Genomic DNA, 27,795 nt, shown 5'->3' on the forward strand with positions numbered 1-27,795 from the left:
CAAAAAAGGATTTGTAAATTCTGAAGGGCACTTGAAAGCAGGGGAGGGAAGAAAGAAAGATAAGAATCTAACAAAAAAAGGAAACCAAAAAACAGAAGAAAGACAACAAACCAGGAAGAAAGGACAAACTTGCGCTTAATAGATGAAATATTTCAGACAGGAAACAAAGAACAATAGAGGGGCCATATCCCAAAGATATCCTATTTGAGACTGAGAGAAAACAAAGAGGATGTTTTCATTATGTGACTAAACCGTATGATTGCGAATCAGAGCAATCGACCCGGCCCTCTCAAATTTACCTATTCGGCCCGTTAATATGCTGCCTTTCCATTTAAAAGTGCTCAGGGCTGCTTACAACAATGTAAAGTGCAAAAAGCAATTTTTACACACACACACACACACACACACACACACACACACACACACACACACACACACACACACACACACACACACACAGGAGGGGCCCTGCAAGCAAACAACCTGCAGTACAGCCAACCCATTCCCTTCACCTTTGAATCCTCCCCCGCCCCACTCTTATTCTCCAGCTCTCCCCCGCCCCCATATCTACCTTGGCAGCAGTCACTCCTACGGCTTTATTGCCCGGTTGCATGGTTGACAGAGGAGTATAGCAGCTTTGTCTGCACTGGCGCAGAAAACATTCTTGATTGTGGGAGGAATTAAGCCCCCCCCCCCATTTTACATTAGTAAAATGTTATTTTACTAACATTCTCAGATTTTTCCGCAAACCAAAGAGGCTACTCAAGGTCACAGAACTATCTGTTTTTGGTCAGTGTGGTCCTGATCTGTGGATCTGCATGTGTGCAGATTGGGCCACACTTGACTACATGCAATCAGGAGCAAGCAGAACCAGGATAGGAAATATTCCTAATGTAGCAGAAGGTGATGGTTTATGGTTTCAGGACAGATGCATCACCCTTATGGCTGGGATTGTATTAACTTAATTTATTAACTTTAAATATTTATACACTCAAATGTTATTTTTGGGGGGAACTCATTTCTCTTGTTGATCCGATCCTCCCACCCCTTTGCTTATCTCTCTCCATCTTGGGGGCTTGGATCCAGGAAACCTAAGTTCTGTTCTTAACTTAGGTATGAAACTCACTGAATGGCTTGGAGCATAGGTGTCAAACTTGTGGCCCTCCAGATGTTATGCTGGCAGGGGATGATGGGAACTGTAGTCCATAACATCTGGAGGGCCGCGAGTTTGACACCTGTGACTTGGAGTATCACTGTCTTTCCGCTTTGGCTACTTCACCCAGTGGTGGCTATGGCTAGAAAAACCACACTTACAACTGGAAAGTGGAGCATCAGATCTTCCCCGGATTGTTCACTCTTTTTCATAAAATATGCCGGGGGCAGCAAACATACCAACTGGCACCATTTCAGTGAATTCCATATACCGGTAGCCTGATTTTGTCAGATCTCAGAAGCTAAGCAGGGTCAGTACTTGGGAAACCACCAAGGATAATTCTGCAGAGGAAGGCAGTGACCACCAACCTCTGTTTCTCACTTGCCTTGAAAGCCACTCGGTGGAGTCACTATGGATGTTTCCGCACAGCCACGGAAACGAACCTGCACCGGCATAAATTATGCCGGTGGAGGCTCGGGGACTGTTCGCACCGTAGCATCCCCAACTTTCTCCCCAGCCAGAGAGGCGGCTCCACATGGAGCTGCCTCTCCTTCGGTCCCCTCCACTCACCTCTTCTTCCAGCGTCACTCTGGAGGGACACACCCATGCTACCCTCCAACCTCCAGGAGTTGGAGGGCAGGGTGGGCGTGTCCCTCCAAAGCAACGCTGGCAGAAGAGGTGAGTGGAGGGGAGGGGAAAAGCGGCGCATTCCCGCCGGTGCGGTTCGCCACTCATTGAGCGAGGTTTAAAAGTGGGGGGAGCCAGGATGCAGCAGTGCCTCCTGTGCAAACAGCACCCCAGGGACCAGTTTTTTCCCGTCTCTGGGGCGCTGTTTTTTGGCCGTGCGGAAACGGCCTCTAAGTTGGATGCAACTTGACAGCATTGTACAGACAAGCGCGTACACCCACACCCACCCATTACAAGGTGCATTATTTTGTGCCTTGATTCATGCCCTCCCCAACAAGTTCAGTGTCACTCTACGATCAGATAAAAAACAACTAACGATCAGCATTACAGACCTGCTCTAAGATGATGTTGTAAGAAGAAGAAGAGTTTGGATTTATATCCCCCTTTCTCTCCTGCAGGAGACTCAAAGGGGCTTACAATCTCCTTGCCCTTCCCCCCTCACAACAAACACCCTGTGAGGTAGGTGGGGCTGAGAGAGCTCCGAGAAGCTGTGACTAGCCCTAGGTCACCCAGCTGCCGTGTGTGGGAGGGTACAGGTTAATCTGAATTCTCCAAATAAGCCTCCACAGCTCAGGCGGCAGAGCTGGGAATCAAACCCAGTTCCTCCAGATCAGATACATGAGCTCTTAACCTCCTACGCCACTGCTGCTCCCGTAAGAGAATACCGATGCTATCCCTTAAGTTCTCATACTCAGTTTTTTCCTCCTCCTTTTCTTCCAGCGGGACACTCGCCCAAACAGGGAAGCCGGGCGGCAAATCACCAGAATTAAGCTATATCATAGCCTTGAAAAGAAGTCCACTGAGGTAAGTCGCCTACAAAAATTTTACTAGCAGATGCTAGTCATTCGCATCTTAAAACAGCAGATGCTTGTCATCTGGAAGAACCAACGTTTATTAGCTCCCAGATGAGTGGCTGTATTCTTAGCAGCGAGAAGAAATGCCAGCTCGGAAAATGGTTTCTCTCAAGTGACACCAGCCGTATATCATAGAAAGGATGTAGCAAAAGTTGCCATACCCCACCCTGATTAAACCTCCTCCACTGGCGTGGCTTCTTCCCATGCATCTCACCACTTTACGAGCACCGTATATAAAGTTCAGTCCGTGTGATGAAGAGCTAACAGTCTCAAATGGGAGAGAAACAAGATCCCTTTTTAAAGCCATCTATGCCTGCGGCCAGCCCTACATCCTCTGGCAGCTCAGAGCCCCATTAATCCGAACTGGGGACAGAACGAGACACAATTTGTCGGAGTCTTCTTCCCATCGCCAGGCCTGTCTCCCTCCCAATTCCATGTCTTCCTTCACCCACCACTAACTATTGTATTGCCACAGAATCAACCCTCTATCTCACAGCCAAAACACCTATCAAAACCCACAAAACATCCTTTAAACGGTAGGTGAGGCGCCCTTCAAAAGATGTGCTTGTGTGAAAGCCACTTGCCGACCATAAAGCTGCCTGTGGTTCTCAGGTTCGTCACCCGTGTTCAGCAAGCTGTGCATAAATCTGCAAATGATGACCCAGATTTGCCCTTGCAAAGCATACAGGCTGTGGCTAGGAGCACATGAGGCAGCCACCTCACTGAAGCTAAGCAGGTCACAGCCTGTTGAGAACCCAGATGGAAGATCACCACGCTAAAGTGTGGACTGGAGACAAATAAGAATTTATGAATGTTATTTACGTATCTAAAATATTTTGTTAGCTGCCTGTCTTCCATATGCGGCTCCTGGCAGCTTCCATTATTGATGGAATAGATGACATAAAAACATATAACCAACCAAAATCACAGTACAGGACCGCTTTAATTAAATTCTGTTCCCAATAAAACAGACATCAGCTGCCTCCTAAAAACTGACGAGGGGGGGGGCTGGGCACACCTCCCGGGGGAGGTCGTTCCATAAATAAAGGCTGCCTTTTTGGCTTCCATTCTTGGTCCTCTCACCTACAATATCAATCACACAGGCCCATTATGCATAGGGAGCTTACCCCAATCAGAAGTAGCATTCGCTGTGCAGCCTTTGTTTCGGGGCACGTTACCCATTGTTTCGGGGCACGTTACCCATTGTTTTGGGGCACGTTACCCATTTGGGGCATCGTTACCCATTGCCCTGTTTGCAGGGGGGCAGATAAAACCCTTACCCTGGGGTTCAGCGTTTCTTGTTGCGGGGCTGAGCGTCATCATGTTCATTGGATTGGCAGCTTTGCCCTGTTCAGCCCAGACCAGCTGCACGCGTGTTCTCATCAGACATCCCCTCCCTCCCAGGAAAACTCCCCTCATCTTATTAGTCCAGTGGCTATCGTAATTCAAACATCTTATGTCGTGTATATTGCAATTTACACGGCTTGGGGCTTTCAGGGACGAGTGCTCTTTTCACCAAGTGGGGGTGGGGTGGGGGCCTGCAATGCAAGTGCTTATCTAATAATGGCTGGAGAAAACCCCAGGCAATCGTCTTGGTTTTTTTTATGGAAGGAGGGGGAAGCGGGGAGACACAAATCTGGCTTGAAAATGCACAAAAAATAACCATTTTTACAATGATGAACTTCTTATATTGACATATCGATATAATAAATAACAAACACTGAATAATAAATGTGAAAAGATTCCTTGCCCGTCGCCTGCCCACTGTTTCCATTCTCTGGTGGGCAGGAAGGGGGGCAGTAATGGCGGCCATAAACCACCTGTAACAACGTGATCCACCGTTTGGAATGCTCTCCTAATTCCCAAACATCACTTTTCCATGCTCTGTTATATGCAGATTGTTCTGTGCCTTGTTTGTCCCAGCACATAGAAGTCAGCAGCAAGAGGGGGGCAGGGACAGTAAACAGGTGGCGGGAACTTACTTACAAAAAGACAAACTGCAAGACACACGCCGACAAACGAACACAAAACATGAAAGATTGAAGAAAAAAACTATACTGGCTCTGGAGCTCAGTAAAGTACTGCTCTCCCTGCTGAGGCAGGAAAAATACTGGGGCACAAGATGGACGCCCAAGCCTTCCACAGGAAGTAGCAAGTTCTAGTTCCTGCCTCCCTGAGAAAGGGTTGGGACATCACCCATCCAAGATGCCCTCAGTCGCCTCCAGGAAAATGAGAAGGAAGCAGAAAGGAGTCATTCACAACAAGGAGGGGGAAGGGGGAAGAGGGGAGGAGTGTACAGCAGCATGAGGGAATGGAAGGGGTGAAGCTAGGTAGGCTGGAGGTGGGCAGAGGGAAGGTGTCGGGGCAAAGCTGTGCTCACTGGAAAATCTCCCCCACTCTGGCAGCAAAGAAAATTAAAGTTGAACTTAAAGTGGTGTTGTTTGGTGGGGGGAGAATGGAAATTGAAAGTGGGGCTTGGGGAAATACATCTGCACAAGAAATCTTGCCCTGGCAAACATTTGCCCCACAGCATGGCAGACACCTTGTGAATAATTGGCCATATACTGCTCTTCCACTACAAATCTCAGGATAGCTTAGCTGGTTCTCCCTTCCCCCCCCCCTCTTTGGGGGCCCATACAATTGGACCCCCTGACCCAATCTTCACCAAGCTGGGCAGTTCTTATAAGGAGAGTCAGTATCACCTACGCTGCAAATTGGGTGGCTCTACCTCAAAAAAAAAAAAAAAGAGCTCCACAAAGCTTTCCCTTAAGTTTCAATAGACCGGAACATTTGGGGGGGAAAGCGCCCCATGTCACTATGGGGATACAGCTTTTTTTTTATTTTCCAAAATCAAACTCTAGTCAAAATCAAACTCCAAAATCAGACTCTGCTCTGATCCAGCAGGCCTGTCAAACCCAAATCCGAGTTTAACACCCCTCCCCCAAAAAAACTGGTGCTCACTCCTACTAGGGACCACCCAGGTCATGCATGAGTAGCTGGAAGGGGACTGTTCTTTTTCTCTTCCTGAAACATCCCCCAGGCCCCTGGTTGAAGGGAGGCAGCCCACAGTTTGAAAGCCCCCGTGTTGAACCCTGATCCAATATCCCTTCTTTTTTCCAACTAGGGGAAATAAAGCCCACAATGGAAAGCAGAGGTCTGGATCCACAGGCCCCTTGCACACACGCAAAATAATGCGTTTTCAAACCACTTTCACAACTGTTTGCAAGTGGATTTTGCCATTCTGCACAGCTTCAAAGAGCACTGAAAGCAGTTTGAAAGTGCATTATTCTGCATGTGCGGAATGAACCAGAGACAAGACGACTGCAGCAAGAAAAGCTGTAGGCAAGATCCCACTGTTCATACCTTTTCGACTTCTGATTGTTTCATCTAACTTTTCATACACCTTGAGCTCGAGTTGCAGGGACTGTAGTAATTTTTCGTTCTCCAACTGCTGGTGCTGCTTTGCGTTCAGCTCCGTCTGCAGCCTGTGACATTCCAATTTAGCTGATTAGTAAGAGCTTAAGACCTGGCACTTCCTAAATCTGATCTGATTGTGCAAACGCCACAACTGTAACCCATTCGGAAGGAAAATAGAACGACAAGGCTGGAATTGACCAGGTCATAAAGTTACACCTCCTGCCCTGGAAGAAAATCTCCACTACGTCTGCTCCGCACCACATAAACCCAGATCATGATCCCAATGGCAGAAAAAGCCTGAGGGAGCACATGGGCATCCCTACAAGGCAGACAGATCCAGAAACAGGGTGCAGCAGAAGACGAGTCCTCCAACATTCCCAGTCAACATAATCTCAGCAGCTTAGCTATGTCAGTCTGCAGTAGAAGAGCGAGATTTGAGTCCAAATCTCCTGATAGTCAAAGCTCCTTTATCAAATCCAAGATTCCATCTGACAAAGGAAAGTTTGATTCTCAAATGCTTAGGCTATTGGACTCAAACCATGAACTAAAGGAAAATCCCTTCCTTACTGTTAGCTTTGCATCCTGCAAGTGCTCTGTCTATAGAAGGGCTTTACGGGCTGCAAAACAGAGCAACCAGATAACTGGATATATGAAAACATGTCAGGGGGCATACAATGAATATGCTGGGGGGGTGGGGGGGTGAGAATTAGGACTAATAAAAGGAAACATTTCTTTATGCAACGCATGATTGGTGTTTGGAATCTGCTGCCACAGGAGGTGGTGATGGCCACTAACCTGGATAGCTTTAAAAGGGGCTTGGACAGATTTATGGAGGAGAAGTCGATCTATGGCTCCCAATCTTGATCCTCCTTGATCTGAGATTGCAAATGCCTTAGCAGACCAGGTGCTCAGGAACAGCAGCAGCAACAGCAGAAGCCCATTGCTTTCACATCCTGCATGTGAGCTCCCAAAGGCATCTGGTGGGCCACTACAAGTAGCAGAGTGCTGGACTACATGGACTCTGGTCTGATCCAGCAGGCTCTTTCTTATGTTCTTATGCCTTTCAAACCCCTGCTACAAAGTTTGTTTCTGCCCCCAGGTGATTTTCCTCCAATGGAGTTCCAGATCCCATCTGCAACAGTAAACAAGATCTACCAGACCATGGCCACACAGCCCAGAAAACCCACAACAACCTACTAACAACTGGTTGTTTACAAGCACCATTTGAACAACCGGTTCTGCCGAAGTGGTGTGAATCTGCTGAATCCCATCACTGGACACAAGTTCACTTTACTTTACAAATCCCTGCTTGCAGTTCTCACCACTCCAGATTGAGAGGGGGTGCCGCTTCCACAGTCACAGAGAACTGGCTACCCAGCTCTTATCAATAGAGATTCAAGCAACGATAGGATTAATACCTATTTAGCTCATTTCTGATATTATACACTTCATGCGTCAGCTGCCCGTTCTCTTCCTCCCTCTTGCCCACTTGTTTCTGCAGCTTCTCGTTTTCCTTCTTCACATGCTCGTAGTCCTTGTGCAGGCGCTCAACAATGACGTGCTTCTTTGAAAGCGACTCGCGCAGCTTCTCGTTTTCCTTTTGCTTGTCTGCAAGGAGAAGAACCAGATATTAGAAATACTGAAAATTAAATTTAAAAAACAGAGTATTACCTACCTTTTGGGCCCAGCAATGGCTAAAGAAAATTTTTCAATAGATAATAAATATTTGCTGTTCCACATGTTCTCTGCAGCAAGGACAGTACTTGCACAACAGTGGAAATCCGGGAAGATTCCGAACCTAGATGATTGGAGAAATAAGGTCCAAAAACTTTTTATTATGGATAGAATTACCTTTGATCTGAAAGATCAGCCAACCGAAGATTACTATCGTATATGGCAGCCGTGGATAAATCATGTTTCTTTATTGTATAAAACCTCAGTCTGTATGAAGGTTTTTTAGGTCTGATTAACCAGATTCTATATCAAATTGTTACGTTTTGTTTTGTGTATTCTTCTTTTCCTCTATCTTCTCTTAAAACTTAATGACTAATCTGCATCTTTCTGATTATTACATTAAGACTATGTAGTAGAGGGGAAGTCAGGGGGGAAACAGGGGGGGAGGGATTGGTGGGTAGGTTATAAGGGAGTCGCAATTTAAAGGGATCAAGTAACAAAGTTTGTATAATAGAATCATGATTTTAATTTGTATAATTATTTTTTGGTGGTTGTTTTGGACTAACAAACTTGCTCCTATTTCTATATATTTTATATTATTGTACAAATGTGACTCCCCATTAATGTTATTTGGGGAAAAAGCAATAAAATATTATTATTATTATTTTTAAAAAAAGAACCTCAAGTCGTTCCGAAGGGCCACGGCTGACCTTAAGCAAAAAGGCATTGCGCCACAAGGCCAGCAAAATAAAGGGATGGATTTTGGCCGCTGGCTTTAACGTTCAGAATTGCCTTTTCCCACGGAAGACCAGGCAGAGTTTAAGTACCACTCAGCAGCTCTGTTGCCAGTGCCTCCAGTTCCGACAATGGGTGAGAAAACGGGGCAGGGGCTTTTCAGCAGTGGCACAGAGACTCCAAAACTCTCTCCTCTTGTGACTTGCAGTTTTTCCTATTGGCACTCTGATTTAAAATGCTGCTTCCACTTCCCTTTTTTACTACGTAGATGGGTGTTAATTCGGGAAGAACTCTGGCTCAGGGGTAAAGTGGCAGTTTTGCATACAGAAGCCCCAGGGCTGTCCCTAACTTCTCCATTTAAAAAATCTTGGGTAGCAGCTGTTGAGAGAGCCAATCAGAGTAGATAGCACTGGACTAGAGTGATCAATTGTCTGATTTGCTATAAGCCAGCTTCATATAGTTTTAATGTTTTTATGACTGTCGTTAAAAATGTTGTGAATTGTCTTGGGATGTTACAAAAACGATGGGGTAGAAATGTTTTCAGAAATAAATAATTGCATGTGGCAGGTATAGACTGGTTCACACATATCATCGATGAATTAGGATATTTATTTGTTTAGGGCATAAAAGCAACATAAAACAACCCCCAAGCACACTAAAAATATCACCAAAACAGACCACAAGCAGACCTTTAAGCAGCAAAAACGATTTTTTAAAACCCTAAGTTAAAAAGCCTGAGTAAAAAGACACGTTTTGACTGGGGTCTAAAAGATATTATGGAAGGCTCTACAAGGGTCTCAAAGGGGAAGGGCATTCCAAAGGTGAGGGGACACCCCCCCCAAACTGCCTTGACTGTAGCCACCTGTCTCCCCTCTGAAGTGGTTGTTGTGGATTTTCCAGGCTGTGTGGCCAAGGTTTGGTAGATCTTGTTCCTCATGTTTTGCCTGCATCTGTGGCTGGCATCTTCAGAGGTGTATCACAGAGAGAAGTCTGTAACACACAGCATCTTCAGAGGTGTATCACAGTGTGTAACAGACTTCTCTCTGTGATACACCTGTGAAGATGCCAGCCACAGATTTAGGTAAAACGCTAGGAACAAGATCTACCAGACCACGGCCACGTAGCCTGGAAAATCCACAACAACCAGTTGAATCCGGCTGTGAAAGCCTTCGACAATACATTTCACCGTTGAAGGTTTGGGAGCAAAAAGCAAGGTTTAGAGGGAAGATCTAAAGTGGCAAGATAGACCGGGGCGGGGGGGGGAGAGATCATGGAATTCCGCACATTGGGGCAAAAGCGTCTGAGAAGCGACCCTCTCTCCAGCAATGGGGCTCTGTGGGACTGCTGACTGTGCCAGGAAACAAGCAGTGCGCTGACGTGACATGAAACCAAGTCTTTGAAAATGAAATTTAAAAAAAAAACCGGGGTGCACTCAAGAATCTACTGAATGCAGCAGCTGTTCTAACGCTCAACAGCAAAGTAACAAAAATGCTATCCAAAGCATGCTGTTGAGAACATCACCACAATACCACCCTCCCGTTTTCTGTCTTTACTCAAATGGTAGGCCTTCTCCAAATTTCACCCCATTCCTTTAGCGCCGAGTTTTCTTATCATACCTCGAGATCCTTTTGCCAGCATTACATTCAGAAGCTGATTTTGCTTCCTCAGGAAATGAATTTCAGAAGTCAGGGAATTATGGTGCTCCGAGCCATGGATACAAATGTTTGCAGAACCTATAAATATATACATAAAAATGATTTACGAGTCATCTCGAGGTCAGTAAAGATTAAACTTTTCTAGACAAGAACAATTTAAACAAAGCGGGGGTGGGGGGGTGGGAGAGAGAACGCTGCACGCCACGAAAGCTATTTACCCCCTATATATTCTGAAGGTTATCATCACTACAGAGAGAGGTAATTCAGGTAGACTCCGAGCAAGTCATCCTAATGACGCTTCTGATGCCAGGCTAATATCAACAAAACTGCAAATTATACCTCGCAGATAACAGTGTTGGGTACAGACACTGGCACACTTATCTTGGGCCTCCAGCCAGAGATTGCAGAAAGACAGATTACAGGCATTTTCAGCACCTTGTAAATTACTGCATTTTCAAAGTAGGATGTGAGTTCTGTGCTTCATAAGTCCTAACTGATCTCCCTGCTAAGCTGGGAGTGCGTCCGCTCGAGGAGCAGCTGTACAGTCTTAGCACGGAGCATGTCCCTGGGTGAGGGTTCGAGAGATCCCCTGCCACATTGCTAATGAAGTGCTCTTCAGCATGTTGGAGCCACTGGTATGCAGTACTTAGTAGACCGCAAACTGGACATGAGTCAGCAGTGTGATGCCGCAGCCAAGAAAGCCAATGCAATTCTGGGCTGCATCAATTTGAGTATAGTGTCTAGACCGGGGTAGGGAACCTGCGGCTCTCCAGATGTTCAGGAACTACAATTCCCATCAGCCTCTGTCAGCATGGCCAATTGGCCATGCTGGTAGGGGCTGATGGGAATTGTAGTTCCTGAACATCTGGAGAGCCGCAGGTTCCCTACCCCTGGTCTAGACTGAGGGACGTAATAGTGCCTCTCTATTCTGCATTGGTCAGACCTCACCTGGAACACTGGGTCCAGTTTCTGGACACCGCAATTCAAGAAGGATATTGGCAAGCTGGAATGGGTCCAGAGGAGGGTGACTAAAATGTCAGGATATTGAAAATTGCAAGGTGGTCATATGCTGGTCTAGAATGACTGGAATGTAACAGTCAGCAGAATTGTAAAGGTCGGAGCCTCTCTGTCTGGGTCTGCAGTGATTGGCATGTAACAGTCAGCAGAATTGTAAAGGTCGGAGCCTCTCTGTCTGGGTCTGCAGTGATTGGCATGTAACAGTCAGCAGAAGTGAAAAGGTCACAGGCCAGGATGATTAGATCATCTAGCTAATGATTTGCTGGACAAAACTATATAAGAAGACTGCATACCCAATTCAGTACCTCTCCTTCACCTTCAGGTTCGGGCTCAGATTGTTGTCAGAGTAGAGAGTGGATAGTTATTGTTATTTTTGTTCCTTTGAGAAACAAGAGATAAAGTATTCCTGTTGGAACTAAATCTACTGTCTGAGTGTTTCTTTTTCTTATACTGCAAGCAGTTACCTCCTGTTCTAGCAAGGGTGAGTTGGCACCTAGTCCTTCCGCTGTGCACTAGGCCAACATAAAATGGTAAAAGGTCCGGAATCCATGCCCTATGAGGAGAGACTCAGGTAGCTGGATATATTTAATCTGGAGATGAGAAGGTTAAGGTGTGACATGATCGCCATGTTTAAATATTTGGATGTCACGTTGAAGAGGGAGCAAACCTGTTTTCCGCCGTTCCAAAGGCTAGGACAAGGAGTAACGGATTACAACAACAGGAAAGGAGGTTTCACCTAAACATTATGAAGAACTTTCTGACAGGAAGAGCGGTTTGACAGTGGAATGCGCTGCCTTGGAGTGTGGTGGAGTCTCCTTCTTCGGAGGTTTTTAAGCAGAGGCTGTCAGGAGTGCTTTGATTCCTGCATGACAGGGGGTTGGACTTGATGGCCCTTGGAGTCTCTTCCAACTCCAATAAGCAGCTCCAGCATGGCGGTACCCACATGGCAGATGTCAAAAGGAGGTGTGGCAGTGGAGCACATTTCCCATGCAGAAAGTCCCCAGTTCCATCCCTGGAGTCTTCAGTTAAGCTACTGGGTTAGGAGAATGACAATGCCTTAAACAGCCCCTGAGCAGCCCCTGAGCAGACAATGCTAAGCAAGGCAGCTCACAGCTCAATGCCGGAGCTCATGATTTGCGGGAGATTCTAGTCTCACCTCAAAGGATTTCAGCTGCCAAACCGTGAAAAGGCTTCAGCTGCCAAACCGTGCAAAAAAGGCTTCAGCTGCCAAACCGTGCAAAATCTCAGTGAGCCAAGCAGACCATCCTGGACCAGTAGCATGATTTTAGAACAGTGGTTCTCAATGCCGCGACCCTTTGGTGACCCCCAACCCTAGCATTTATCCATTTTACAGATGGAGAACACTGATGCAGAGAGTCTTAGGCGACCCCTGTGAAAGGGTCGTTCGAACCCCAAAGGGGTCCCGACCCACAGGTTGAGAACCACGGTTTTAGAATAAAGCACCTTTACAAGGGAGGGACGTGGATCAGATGGAGATTGGAATTCAAAACATCCCTGGCAAAACCAACGGCACCTCCAATTAAAGGTTCTCAGGTTGGAGGGCTAGGAAGAAAGCCATTTCTTAAGAGTCCTAATAGAGGAAAGCTGATACCTGTAAACAGAGGTGGGATCCAGCAGGTTCTCACAGGTTCCCGAGAGTAGGTTACTAATCATTTACGTGTGCAGAGAGGGGGTTACTAATGGGTGATTTTGCCACATGATTTTTGCCTTCGTTACGCCCCTCCTCTCAGCAGTAGCACGCAGAACTTGAAGCAGTCTAGCAGGAGGTGCTCCGGCGTGCGTGGCAGCCTACGCCTGCGTGCATTCGTTTCCCGCCCAAGGACCGGCACAGCGGCTGCGTCCTTGCCACAGCCCCGCCCAGGAATGCCCCGCCCCTGGAATGCCCGGCCAGGCCCCCATCGTGCCCCGCCCAGCCCCATTGGTGCTACACCACAGTTTGAATCGCACCATCCTGGGAACCTGTTACTAAAATTTTTGGATCCCACCACTGCCTGTAAATTATGAGGTGGGTCACAGCTCAGTGGCAGAGCACTGCTTCTGTATCTGGGTCTTCCAGCAGGGCTCCAGATTGAGTTTTGCCCATCAAACTTAAATTCTCTCTTTCCTTTTCATCTCAGCCGGAGAAGTGGGGGCGATCTGGCTGCGAGAAGTGATTATCCTTGAAGCGGCTCAAACTATTTTTGTGGGACTCAGCTTGGGAGCCTTGGTCAGTGACAAGTAACAGCTGACAATTCCAAAGCGCTGAGACGCCCGGCTTTTATTTATAACGAGCGAGCCAGTGTCTAGGCAGCAGAGATGTTTGAAGATAAGATGGATGAAAGTGACAACGGATCAAATTGGGTCCAAGGAAAAGTAGCCCCCGTTCGCTTTGTTTTTCAACTGTCATCATTTCAAAGTGCAGTTTCTCTGCTGTGAGCTTAAACTGAGGAACTACTTCTGAAAGCCCAGCTTGCCTGTAAGACAGATAGATACTCTGATGTGGGCACAAGTGTGCATGCACTCTCTTTACATGTGGGAATGATACCATTACAGGAAGCCTATTCCAGATTCGGAGCCTCTGTATATTTGGCATAAGAACACGAGAGCCTTGTTAGATCAGACCAGCTCCATTCACTCCAGCTCACGATTTCCCATCATGAAGAAGAAGCAGCAGCAGTGGCGTAGGAGGTTAAGAGCAGATGCACTCTGATCTGGAGGAACTGGGTTTGATTCCCAGCTCTGCCGCTTGAGCTGTGGAGGCTTATCTGGGGAATTCAGATTAGCCTGTGCACTCCCACACATGCCAGCTGGGTGACCTTGGGCTAGTCACAGCTTTTCGGAGCTCTCTCAGCCCCACCCACCTCACAGGGTGTTTGTTGTGAGGGGGGAAGGGCAAGGAGATTGCAAGCCCCTTTGAGTCTCCTGCAGGAGAGAAAGGGGGGATATAAATCCAAACTCTTCTTCTTCCTGCAAGGAGACTCAAAGGGACTTACAAACTCCTTTCCCTTCCCCCCTGCCACAACAAACACCCTGTGTGGCAGGTGGAGCTGAGAGAGCTCAGAAGAACAGTGACTAGCCCAAGGTCACCCAGCTGGCGTGTGTTGGAGCGCACAAGCTAATCTGAATTCCCCAGATAAGCCTCCACAGTTCAAGTGACAGAGCAGGGAATCAAACCGGTTCTCCAGATTAGAGTGCACCTGCTCTTAACCACAACACCACTCTGGCTCTCCATGGCCAACCATCTTAATGAGACCTTTGCAGTTGTAAAAAAATTTTTCTCTGGCCCTTAATGGCACCACTCTTTAAATTTTTAACTGAATAATTATGTATACTATAACTTCGTTAGCTTTTACAAATATCAATGTACATTTTCATGGAATTTTGTATATAGGGATTTTTATATATGTTGTTTATAAATGTACCCTTTCTCTTTTGCTCACAACCTGTTGTTCTAGGAGCACTAAATGAATGAATGGAGAGTAGCCAAACAGTTAATATATTTTACTTTGAAACATTTACATCCCCCCTCTGTATAAAATTTTTATCACAGGCATCTTTCAATGTACGTTGTAAAACAATCTAAGGATTAAAAGAAACACAATCCTTAATTAAAATAAGGTCATATTTAGCATTAAAATGAGCTTAAAACCACAGATTAAAACAAAATATTGAGGGATTTTTCGCCATAAAGTTGAAGTCAACTTGTGGGGACCCTGTAGAGTTTTCAAGGCAGGAGATGTTCAGAGGTGTTTGGCCACTGTTGACCTCTGCAGAGCAACCCTGGGATTCATTGATGGTCCCCCATCCAAACACTAACCAGCATCAATCCTGTTTAGTCTCTAAAATCTGAGGAAATTGGCTAGCTGGGTATTCACAGGTAAGCTGGATGAGCACAAGAGGCGGGAACTTTTCAGCAGTGGCACCTCAATTATAAAACTCCCTCTTATAATTTACCTGGTACTAGGCAAAAATACTTTGATTCTCCCAAACATGCTGTTGATTTGATTTTGGTTGGTTTTCTGCAGTGCTTCCACGATCTCCTTGCCCCGGCTCAATTTTTTATTTTATCTTAGTTTCCCCATGCTAGTTTTCCCGGCTAGCTTCCCATATTATTAAATATGGGGTAACTCTTGCTGCCATGACAACCGAAAGCAAACTTCTATCCCCCACCTGAATAAGCTCTGTACTTCTACTGAGAATTACCGAAAAAAAAGAGGTGCGAAGGATACAATAAATGACTGCTAAAAATGCTAAGTGCCATAATGAAATTTCTAGGTGCTAGGGTGCCCTGATGGCTGGATTTGCTAAGCCCTGCCTTAAGCAAATAAATGAATGAATGAATGAATGAATGAATGAATGAATGAATGAATGAATGAATGAATGAATGAATGAATGAATGAATGAATGAATGAATGAATGAATGAACGAATGGATGGATGGATGGATGGATGGTCTGGTATTGTCTCAAGGGCTACCAGCACTTGTATGAATGAACTCATTCATTTATGCCATTTTTCTAGTCACTGCTATATATTCCACAACTACTCCTAGCATTATGAAAATGCTGTTATCTGTCATTAATTTGCATTGAGCTATTTTGTCAGGAATAAAAGGTATGTGTGATTTTTGTTGTTGGTGGTTAAGAAGAAGAAGAAGAGGAGGAGGAGGAGGAGGAGGAGTTTGGATTTATATCCTACCTTTCTCTCCTGTAAGGAGACTCAAGGTGGCTTACAAGCTCCTTTCCCTCCCTCTCCCCACAACAGACACCTTGTGAGGTAGGTGGGGCTGAGAGAGTTCCGAAGAAATGTGACTAGCCCCAGGTCACCCAGCAGGAATGTAGGAGTGTGGAAACACATCTGGTTCATCAGATAAGCCTCTGCCACTCAAGTGGAGGAGTGGGGAATCAAACCCGGTTCTCCAGATTAGAATCCACCTGCTCGAAACCACTACACCACATGGGCTCCATGCACGGAGCAAAAACAACAGAGAAAACAATAGCGTTTTATCTACGGTTGATGGCAGCAACGACATTCCAACCAAACTGATCTCCCTCTGCTTCCCTTCTCTCTCTACCTCCCCTTTTTACTTTATTTGCAGAATTGATTAAAGGCACCATTGGAAGTTATATTGGGGAGTATTGATTTAAGAAATGTTGATTTTATGATTTCCAATGAATTTGCTATTAATATGTTGCAGGCTGCCACAAGCTGAGCCCATTATGGGGAAAAGGTCTCCCTTTCCGAACCGGGCCTTTGGAGTGACTCCAGCAGCTGATGAGGAATTGCCTCCTTTTTGTTCTTGCTCCCTTTACATCGCGAGGGTCCCTTTATATTAGCAATAGGGCCCGCCGTTTCCCCTTGGGAAGGAGGTGTTAAATACGAGGCTTTGCTGGACGCCTTTTATTTTATTTAGATCTTTATTTTATTTATTTTTTATTTTTTTGCTGTTTTTAAAGGGGTTTAGCAGTCATGTTTTTAAATTGATGGAGCAGATGCAATTTGAAGTTTAACCATGTATTTAATCCCTGCTCCCTTCTTCTGATCATCTTATGATAGAATTTGTGTTGTACACCGCCCAGAGCCCCTCGGGGATAGGGCGGTATAGAAGAAGAAGAAGAGAAGAGTTTGGATTTATATCCCCTTTTTCTCTCCTGTAGGAGACTCAAAGGGGCTTACAATCTCCTTGCCTTTCCCCCCTCACAACAAACACCCTGTGAGGTGGGTGGGGCTGAGAGAGCTCCGAGAAGCTGTGACTAGCCCAAGGTCACCCAGCTGGCGTGTGTTGGAGTGCACAGGCTAATCTGAATTCCCCAGATAAGCCTCCACAGCTCAAGCGGCAGAGCAGGGAATCAAACCCGGTTCCTCCAGATTAGATACACGAGCTCTTAGCCTCCTACGCCACTGCTGCTCACAGGTATAGAAAACCAAATAATAAATAAATAATAAACAAATAAAAAGGAGACCATATGTACATAAATAAATAAATAGCAGTTGCACATCTAAGCCGTTTCTAGGTTAAGGAGCTTCCCACACCTCGACCCAACAAACTTAGGGACCACACAGCTTCTATTCCTCCCAAGGCTCCGAAGCGCCCTTAAGACTTGTCCTCAGTTTTTCACTTGGGCCTCAACAATCTCCTGGGGGTTTATGCCTAGTATTGTCTGAGCATTGATTTCTGTCCACAAATTGGGGGGGTGGGGGGGGGGGAGAATTATACTGAAAGCATATTCCACAGAGATGTTAAAGCATATTTTACATTCTGAGGAGTGGAAGAACATCCCAGGAAATAGGAGTTGATGTATAATTCATCCCAAAATTATGAGCTACATAAATTCCTATTATGCTTATCAGTGACATCACTAGCTTTCACATGTGGCAGTTACTCCTACGTACGCAAGAAGGTTAGCAGCCAAATTGAGGTCAAACGCATTACTGCGCTGGAATTTAAACCACACATCTGCCACTTGATCTAGCCACATGTTCGCAGCCTGAAGAGCAAGAGGGCCGTCTCTTACTTATCATTAGCCGCCCCTGTTCCTTTTCCGCTCTGAATTTTTTTCCATCAAACAGTGATAAATCTGCTAAAGTAACAGAGAGATGGATGCGAGGCATAAGGTAATATACGCTTGCTGCATTAATGGACATTTTTACCCTGAGTCTTTATGAAGCCATAAAGTAGCTGGAACCATTTCAGGTGTGGTCATTTTGCGAGAACCGGGTGCCTTTCCAGCAGCGTGTAAATACTTCACGAACAAAATATACTTTTCCATCAGCGTAAATTGTTCCTGCGAGGAACTGTCGTTTGCAGGTAGCGACCATTTAAACAACAAAAATAGCTGGAGAAACGATGCTAAAGGGCTGCGGTTGTTTTCAACACCAGCAGGGGTGAAACAAGTTAAGAGGGGAGCTCACTTTTCTAAGCAGTCAGCTCCCCTCCTCCTGCTAAGGGGTGCCACAAAGGAAGAGTGTCATAAGAGCAAGGCAGTGTTCCACACAAAATGGATGCCTCTCAGAGGCCCGTTCCGCACATGCAGAATAATGCACTTTCAATCCACCTTCACAATTGTTTGCAAGTGGCTTTTACTATTCCGCACAGTTGCAAAGTGCCTTGAAAGTGGATTGAAAGTGCATTATTCTGCATGCGCGGAAAGTGCCAGAGAGCAAACAAATAACGGGGAGAGGGAGAAGCCATTGGTACTACTGCGGTTAGACAGGTGCTCATGTTAAACTGAATTAGCCCAGATATTTCTACACATTTAGGCTTGGGGGTTGTGTCTATCCAGGGGCCCATCCTCTGCATAGCTCTGCTGTACGCCATAGTCTTGAAACGTGCTACCTTGGTCGGGGGCGGAGTCTGCCACCTGCTGCTCAAGCTGCTTTCTCAAGCGATCGTTGGTTTTGATGGATTCTTCAAGCTGATGCCTCAGCATTCGAATTTCTTGGAGATGCTCCATTAACAGTTCTAAACAGCAGGACAGCAAATGAGTCACTTAATGTCAGACAACTTTGACAATGTGTTTTAAAGACGAACAGAGCAATCCAAAGGGGAAAAGGGCTGAAACCACTGAGGCGGCGGTCTAACCCCTGCGCTGGTGTCAATGCCCCTTGTGCAGAGGTGGGATCCAGCAGGTTCTCACAGGTTCCCGAGAGTAGGTTACTAATTATTTGTGTGTGCCGAGAGGGGGTTACTAATTGGTGATTTTGCCATGTGATTTTTGCCTTCGTTACGCCCCTCCTCTGCTCCTCAGCAGTAGTGCGCAGAACTTAAAGCAGTCTAGCAAGAGGTGCACCGGCGTGCATGGCAGCCTGCGCCTGCATGCATTCGTTTCCCGCCCAAGGACCGGCGCAGTGGCTGCGTCCTTGCCACAGCCCCGCCCAGGAATGCCCCGCCCCCAGAATGCCAGGCCATGCCCTCATTGTGCCCCGCCCAGCCCCATTAGCACTATGCCACTGTTTGAATCCCACCACCATGGGAACCTGTGACTAAAATTTTTGGATCCCACCACTGCCCTTGTGACTGCATAAGGGGCATTGATGCTGACGTAGAGGCACTTATTGGCGGCGCTGGGGAGTCATGAGGAAGTGTGATGCCCAGGTGCCAATGTAGCCATGGCAACAGTAGTCCTCCAGCACAGCAGACCGTAACCAGTGCTAAAGGGGCATTCCTACACAGAGAGCTGGCTTTAGCTGGCTTCCTGAGCTAGTGTTAGGTCTTGGACCAGTAATCAATAAACAGACTCTGGAAGTAGGTGCAGTAGTGTTTACTGAGTTGGCATCAAGTGCTCATCACCAAGGAAGCCAGTTCTGGGGAACCCGGCTTCTCCAGTTACATTTATCCCCTTGATCTTCCCCACTCCCGTTTCCCCAGGAAATGTGTGAAAGAGAGAGGTGCGAAGGAATTTATTTTGAAGCTGAACATCCCAAGGTCAGACATAGATAGACTCCTGCCACGCTTTCTCCATGGACTCCATTGCTTCCTCCTCCCCCTGGGCGCCAGACAGGGTTAGCCTAGTTATCTACATATGTAAACGCAGAGAAAGATCAAACAGGAAAGAGAGAGATTACCATATCATAGTTTCAGTTCCAGTTGGAAGAAGAGTTGGATTTATATCCCCCCTTTCTCTCCTATAGGAGACTCAAAGGGGTTTACAATCTCCTTGCCCTTGCTCCCTCACAACAAACACCCTGTGAGGTAAGTAGGGCTGAGGAAACTCGGAAGAACTGTGACTAGCCCAAGGTCACCCAGCTGGCGTGTGCTGGAGTGCAGACTCATTGAAATTCCCCAGATAAGCCTCCACAGCTCAGGCGGCAGAGCGGGGAACCAAACCCGGTTCCTCCAGATTAGAGTACACCTGCTCTTAACCACTACGCCACTGCTGCACAGTGAAGGACACAGTCCTGCCCCAACGGTCACAACACTCCCTCACCCAGGTGTCATTCCTAGCTCCTTGTACCCTGCATTCATTTGAGGCCAGGAAGGAGGAGGCACCTTCCTGACATTTAGGAATGCTTCCATTTGCCGGCGCACAGTTATGCCAGCCAAATCAGTGGCACCACCCATCGTGCCGCACAGGTAATCTGAATGGGAAAAGGGGCAGCGTTGCTGTTTGCTTGCTAGCTGAGACAAAGCAAGTTTCTTAGGGCAATTCCGCACACGAGTAAAATAGGTTCGACCCAGTTCCCTGAGAAGGGTACTAAACTAGGTCGAAGCCATTGTTGTTCCCCACTGCAACCAGCTTGATCCCAGCTTGGAGGGCGGAATCATCCTGTGCCTCTTTGCTGCTCCGTTCCGATTGGCTACTGTTCTACGGCCATGTTCTGTCTATCCCCACACATGTTATTAAAAAAACTGCCACAGGAATGGAGGGACGAAGGTGGCGTTTTTTGATAGGCCAGCTGTACGCATGCCCGAAACACTCAGCTGTGATTGGCTGAATGGGGGACTCCCAGCACCAGAGATTCTGCACTTTACTGGAATCAAGCTGAGTTCGAGCGTGGTTCCCTGAAAAAGTAGTAGTTCCCAACTGGAGTTGGAAATTTGACCATTACATGAGGCGAAGCTGGTACAAAACCACGTCGATCCCAGTGGTTGTGCGGAGCACTTAGGTCGAACGCAGCTCGAACTTAGGTCGATAACCCAAGTACGGAATCGACCTTAGGAGGGTGCGCAGCAGCACCACCCCTGGCTGTGCCCCTCGCCCCCCAGGACTGCACTTAATATCCAAAAGAAACCAGAGTCTTTGCTTTCGGGTCTGATGGACAGAGTGTTTGAAAAAAAGATATGGAATTTTGTTTTGATATATGACATTGGCAGTGAGAATGCTATATGCACAAAACTGGGAAACCTCCTCCACATCTACAATAGAAGAATGGTTAAGCTTACTTCTTTGATCAGAAAAATATATATATCTTAATTCGATAATTGGAAAGCCCCGATGGACTTTTTTGCACAGAACAGAACAAAATGAACTGACGGTTTACGGATTGGAAGAATAAGAAAATACATATAATAGAGGACAACGTGAATCTTATCAGTAATAATAGTTCAGAATTGTTTTATAATTATAAGGGAGCTAGTGGTAAATTCTTAATTGCGTTTGTATTTGGTGCACAGGAAATACAGGAAGAAAAATTCCAAGAGAAACCCGGCAAAAGGAAAGCAAAGGAAAGAGATAAGACCCCTTATAATCATTAGTGGCTCCATCCTGCTTGCCCGCTAATTCTTGACCAACCATGCTGGCAAAACAGACAGCCCTGGAGAAAGATTACTTGCTGTGCCAGGTACATCTCAGGCAGTGGTGGGATCCAAAAATTTTAGTAACAGGTTCCCATGGTGGTGGGATTCAAACTATGGCGTAGCGCCAATGGGAATGCGTAGCCCGGAGGGCATGATAGGCGGGGGGGCATTCCAGAGCGGGGCTGTGGCAAGGACTTTACAGCAGCTCGCGCCCAATCCTTGGCGCGGCTTAGCAGTACGAATGCACGCGAAGCTGCCACCTGCGCCCGGTGCACCTCCTGCTAGACTGCTTCAAGTTCTGCGCGCTACTGCTGAGAGGAGGGGCGTAACTAAGGCAAAAATCACGTGGCAAAATCACCAATTAGTAACCCCCTCTCGGCACACACAAATAATTAGTAACCTACTCTCGGGAACCTGGGAGAACCTGCTGGATCCCAGCTCTGGATACTTTCCTTAAACAAGGAACTTTACCATATTTCTAAAACATGTTTTTAAAACAGCCCAACAGAGAGAATTATCCCGTTTTCGACCTTCGCTAACCAGCCACATAGGAAACAACAAGCCTTGATGATTTTTGGACCTAATGGGATTTCTAACAGAAAAGCAGACCCAATTAGTAACCCCCTCTCGGCACACACATATAATTAGTAACCCACTCTCGGGAACTGGTGAGATCCTGCTGGATCCCACCTCTGATCTCAGGTGCTGTCTCCATGCCCAGTGACTTCTACCTCTCCCTGCTTCAAGTCTCTTGGAGGCACAAAGGGAGGAAACCAATCCCTGACATGTCCAGTCAAGGGTAAAGTCCAGCTTCTTCTGGTGAAACTCTGGCTCATTTCTCATCCTGATCTCTGCAGACTCCTCCTCTCACTTCAGAACTCTGCTGCTCAATTTTTTTTTGCCACTAACACATGACAGACCCTCCAATCCCTTCACTGCTTCAGAGATAGATCCACGAATCATATTTTTATATCACTCCGCGGCATTTTCCATTCTGCCTGTGAATGTCCCTGGTCACCTAAAAGTTTTTGCTTTTAAATGACCCTGCCTGCTTCCCTTATTTTGGAACGCCCTCTCAAAGTAGTTATGCAGTGGCACCTCCAAGCGCGGCTTTTCGGTGAACTGTTTGGTTCATCCGCCTACTCCCCGTCACAAAGCAAATGTACGCACAAAGCAAATGTACTGTCACAAAGCAAATGTACACACATAAAACTACGTGCTCGTCCCTTGCAGGTTCTCCTTCCCTCTCCATCCATCATCCTTTCTTCTCCCCTCCACCCCACGAAATTTAAACTGTAAGGCCTTTGGGACAGAGGCCTATTTTGCTTATTTTACTCTGTCAGCACTTTAAAAAAAATAACACATTTGAAAATTTAACAATAGTATTTGATTTGCATAACAAGGATAAACTTTGCACAATTAAGCCAGCTCTACAGCATTTCTGGAACATACCTGCGATCTTCTGTTCGGTAGGCCTACCGATTTCCCCCCACCTGTTGAACATGTCTACATTTCTCAGGAGCTCGTCTGTTCTCTGCCTACTCTCCTTCTTATCTGGCAGCAAAGCCAGCAAAGAGACGGCTGCTTTACTTTTAATAGCGTTTTTCAGAACCGTGCCTGCTTTCTTTTGAGCCGCTAGCAGAACGGACTGGCAAGCATCAATTGCACTGAGACTATATTTCCAGGTCAAACCTCACTCCCTTTATTAATTATGTAGCGTGCGCTAATCCCAAGGAAACTCTATGCCTGGCTCTCAAATGCTAGAAATCAGGTAATTTAATCATCACTTGCCAATTGTCTGCTCTTCATATCTTTGTTTTTCTTTTTTTAAATTCACCCAGAAGACTGGCTTTAAAAAGAGAGAGATAAAAGAACAAAGATGTTGGATGAAAAACTGGCCTACACAGATCTTCTTTCTGGTTGGAGGAAAAAGCCAGCCCGACACTGGGGGAGGGGGGAGAGCGGTTGGCCCCCTCCTATATGAAAAGCAGAATAGCTCAGCCGGAAGGAGAGATCCTTTCTCCCCCCAGGTGGAATGCCGACTTATTTTGCACCAAGAAAACAGCAAACTGTGCAAACTTGCATGCCAAAAAAGAGAACAAAAGAAGGTAAGAAGAAGATATCACTGAGAGGAAATTGGTTTGCTGCCTGATCTACGGTCTGTCCATGATTTGTAAAAGCAGGGGAAATAGTTGAGCTGATAGCCACTTCACAGCCAGAAGGAAAATTCAGAATGCATCCCCTAGGTGGCACACTGCCCAAGGTGGAGGAATTTGGGGCAGTTGAAGAACCAGCTGCAATGTTTGCTTTTCCAAGGAAGCCTCTGCAGAGACAAAAGAGTCTACTCCTTCAGGATCGAATGTGTGTATGCTGAAGATCAAGCCGCTGCCCCCACAGCTATCCTTGATGGGGATGCTCCTTTGCACGTTTTCCATTTGGTCCTGTGTTTCCAGATAAATTAGGAATTCAGCACCCCTATCAGTTTCGTCAGCATGGCCACCAGCCATGCTGGTAGGGGCTATGGGAATTGTAGTTCCTGAACATCTTCGGAGAGCCGCAGTTCCTACCCCTGGTCTAGATCAGGGGTAGGAACCTGCGGCTCTCCAGATGTTCCGGAATTTAATTCCCATCAGCCTCTGTCAGCATGGCCGAAATTGGCCATGCTGGTAGAAACGATAGGAGATATGGTCCCTGAAACATCTGGAAAACATAGTTCTGATCTAGATGAAATGAGTTAATTTTACCTGCAGTATGCCATGTTACACTACAGGTGATCTGCTCCTGGCAAAACATGCCTTGCACACAGAACATGAGCAATAAAGTAGAAAGCTTGAATCCTTTCCCCTAACATCTTGCTCAATTCATCCTTGGATAGAGAACAGGCAGCAGCACACTAGATGATCCAATAGCTTATCCTATTACTACACAGTTTCAGATGTTCATATTCCTGACTCAGAAGGGCTATGACGCAGCAGCAGACTATGTACCACATGCATAAGAGACTAGGTTCATTCCTTGACACAGTGATGTAGGTATAGATTTTTTTATGGGGGGGTTGGCCACGCCTCCCCAAGCTCCACCCCTGGCCTCAGTGCTTATAAAAGCAGCTCTCTGAGGCCAGGGACGGCAGACTCCCCTCCCCTCCGCACCGGCTAGGCTCCCAGCCGGCAGTCCCTTCTGCCCTGCCCTCCAGGCAGAGGTGTAGCTAGGGAAAATGGAGCCCGGTGCAAAATCTGAGCGCCCCCCCCCCCCGCCATAGGCGGCCGCTGTGATGCTGGAATCCACCCCCAAACAGCATCACTTTCAATGGTATTTAAACTAGGGAGCCCAGATTCTCCTTGTAAATTCACCTTATAGGGAGAATCTAGGATCCGCAGTTAAAACAACATTGAAAGGGGTGCTGTTTTGGGGTGATTATCCCCCACCCTGAAACAGCATCACTTTCAATGTTTAAACTGGGGACCTCAGATTTTCCCTTTAAATCCATGGCGAAGGTGGTGGATTTAAAAGAAAAATCTGGGGAAATTTGGGGGGGTTGCCTTGTCATGGGTGCAGTTGTTAAGCTAGCAGCACCAAACTTTCAGGGTACCTTTAGGAGACTCTCCTGATGATACTACTCAGGTTTAGTGAAGTTTGGTTCAGGGGGTCCAAAGTTATCGACCCTCAAAGGTGTAGCCCCCATCTTCTATTAGCTCCCATTGGAAACAATGGAGGATTGGGGCACCCCCTTTGGGAGTCCAGGTCTTTGGAGCCGCTGAACCAAACCGTCAAGACCAAACCTACAGGGGGGTATCATCAAGGACAATCATAACAAATCCCTTGAAAATTTTGGTGCTGCTAAAAGTAGTTTGAACCTGCGGCTCTCCAGATGTTCAGGAACTACAATTCCCATCAGCCCCTACCAGCATGGCCAATTGGCCATGCTGACAGAGGCTGATGGGAATTGTAGTTCCTGAACATCTGGAGAGCCGCAGGTTCCCTACCCCTGCGCTAGCCTAAAAACTGCACCCCCTGCAGGCCACAAACCAAAAAAAACACTAAAAATACAAAAAAAAAAACCAACCATGGGGCAGAGCTTCAGACATGTAATGGGGGGTTTGAACCCGAGGAACCCCCCCCCCCCGCTTTACCTACGTCCTTGCCTTGATATCTCCTGTTAAAGGAGCTTTGGTTAGGAAAGACCTTTTCCCTACCCGAACCCCTGGGAAAACCAGAACAGCCAATGCCGAACTGGTTGGGCCAACGGTCTTAATTGGCGTGAGACTCTTATGTGGCTCAGCCCCTGTACGGAGTCAAAGCTCAGGATCGAGCCTTGTAGGATGACCTTCAAAGGAAACAGCAGTTACCTGGGGGAAACTTGGCTGGCACACCTGCCTGCGGCTCTTTCACTCGTGCTACGCCTTCTGTGTTATGCTCTGGCGAGTTTTCGGCCGTCTCGAAGTTGGAAAAGCTAAGTGGGAAAAAAGATAATTTCTTTTGTAAATTTCCATCCTGCTTTATCAGAAGAAATCTTTCTTTACCCTTTGGGAAAGACGATTCCTTTGGTTCAAGAAACAATGCCCAGACCCAGACCCGACCAGCTCCTCCAAGGCTTCCTGTCCTCCAAGAGCAGACTGGAAAGAACAGCACACAGCTCTCTGATTCGAACAATCAAGTATCATGACATCATGGTGCCAAACTGCAAATCAGAACTTGCTGCACAACAAAATTACTAAGCCGAGTTAAAGTGAGGGCAATGCATCCTGTATTCAGGGGCGAATGTCTTCTGATGAATGGAGACGACACAGACATAATCTCCTATTGGCTAATCTCCGATTGATCATTCTATTATTTAAATCCAGCCTTTTTTCATCCTGAAACTCAGCGTGGCTCCCACTGGAGCACAGATCCAAACCCCAGCTACCCAGGTCTGCCTTCTGATCACATCCTGTAATCCTATCTTATTTGTCTGTCTAATTTGTCATCTATCTGCTTCTTATCTGTCTAATTTGTCATATATCAGCTTCAGAGGGCAGAGAGACAGTGATCTGTAGCATCCAGGAAAGCGCTAAGGGCCAGCATGCCCTGATGGAATCCTAAATCCTAAAGGTGAGCTGTGAGGTTGGAGTCTCCATCCCTTTCTCCATCTTTTATTTCAAATGCATATGCTATGATATACTTTGAATTTTAAGACCACGTCAGGATGTCTGCTGGAATCACTAACGCAAGCAAACAATGCACTTACCTTCGGGTGACCCTGCGAAGTTCACTCATTTCATCATCTATGGACTCCCCTGCAAAAAGAAAAAGATGGGCGCCCTTCTAAACAATGTCAGGATGACAGATTTCTCCGTTAACTTCCATGACAAAGAGAAAAAGAAGGGCTGGCAAGTGACCACCAAAGGACAGCAGTCACAAAAGACAGACTGCTAGCCAAAGGGTCAGAGACAGAATTACGTGATTGGAGGTCTGAAACTTACCCCGACATCACCCATAAAAGCAATGAACAGAAATAAATAGGAGTTTTAAAACGGTGAGCTTTGCAGAAGTCAGATGCCATAAAGAAATCATATACCTCTCCAAACTTCTGCGTAAATCCCATAAAAGAGAAAGCAAGACCACATACAGAGGGCATGTCTTCCGGACCCAGTTTGTATGGGCTGTTGTAGGTTTTCTGGGCTCTGTGGCTTTGTCAGGTAGTTTTTGCTCCTAACATTTGGAGCAAAAGCTACCAGACTATGACCACACTGCCTGGAAAATCCACAACAGCCAGTTGATTCTGGCTGTGAAAGCCTTCAAGAATACAATCTGTACTTTTCCCTGAGCAGGAAAGATGTTCTGCAGAGCCTTTATGAAGCCTGATAAGTGTGAAGAAAAAAAATCCACCACCCGACTACTCTAAGCATGGTCTTCCTTCGCTTCCTGCTGGGTTTTTTTTCAGGAGGCAGTAGTAAGACCACTCGCTTTGTTTTACCTTATGCAGAAACTCAGAGGGAAGTCAGATCTGTCCTCCTTTCTCCCCAACACCAGATAGGGAACTGGTGATTGATTGATATGCCATACATAATGGCAGACTGGTCTGCCTAATCAGAAATTGAGGCTCATTTTGTTTTGTTTTTTAAGAACGTAAGAACATAAGAACTAGCCTGCTGGATCAGACCAGAGTCCATCTAGTCCAGCACTCTGCTACTCGCAGTGGCCCATTGGGGGCCTTTGGGAGCCCACATGCAGGATGTGAAAGCAAGGGCCTTCTGCTGCTCCTGCTCCTGAGCACCTGGTCTGCTAAGGCATTTGCAATCTCAGATCAAGGAGGATAAAGATTGGTAGCCATAGATCGACTTCTCCTCCATAAATCTGTCCAAGCCCCTTTTAAAGCTATCCAGGTTAG

General features: G+C 46.5%; 1 protein-coding gene across 5 annotated transcripts in view; it reads right to left on the reverse strand.

The window, feature by feature from the left end:
- CDK5RAP2 (CDK5 regulatory subunit associated protein 2) overlaps window positions 1-27,795 on the reverse strand; it is a 187,581-nt gene that overhangs the window by 21,478 nt on the left and 138,308 nt on the right. For 4 of the 5 annotated variants that reach the window (XM_048513449.1, XM_048513448.1, XM_048513447.1 and 1 more), the window contains 6 exons: window positions 26,653-26,701; window positions 25,775-25,878; window positions 18,525-18,653; window positions 10,137-10,253; window positions 7,530-7,719; window positions 6,058-6,179 (listed from right to left, as the gene is read on the reverse strand). In XM_048513449.1, the coding sequence (XP_048369406.1) occupies window positions 6,058-6,179; window positions 7,530-7,719; window positions 10,137-10,253; window positions 18,525-18,653; window positions 25,775-25,878; window positions 26,653-26,701 (711 nt within the window). The remainder of the gene's footprint in view (window positions 1-6,057; window positions 6,180-7,529; window positions 7,720-10,136; window positions 10,254-18,524; window positions 18,654-25,774; window positions 25,879-26,652; window positions 26,702-27,795) is intronic. The other variant, XM_048513446.1, reaches the window with a different exon arrangement.

The sequence above is a fragment of the Sphaerodactylus townsendi genome, linkage group LG12, assembly GCF_021028975.2.
Source record: "Sphaerodactylus townsendi isolate TG3544 linkage group LG12, MPM_Stown_v2.3, whole genome shotgun sequence".
Taxonomy (NCBI): Eukaryota; Metazoa; Chordata; class Lepidosauria; order Squamata; family Sphaerodactylidae; genus Sphaerodactylus; species Sphaerodactylus townsendi.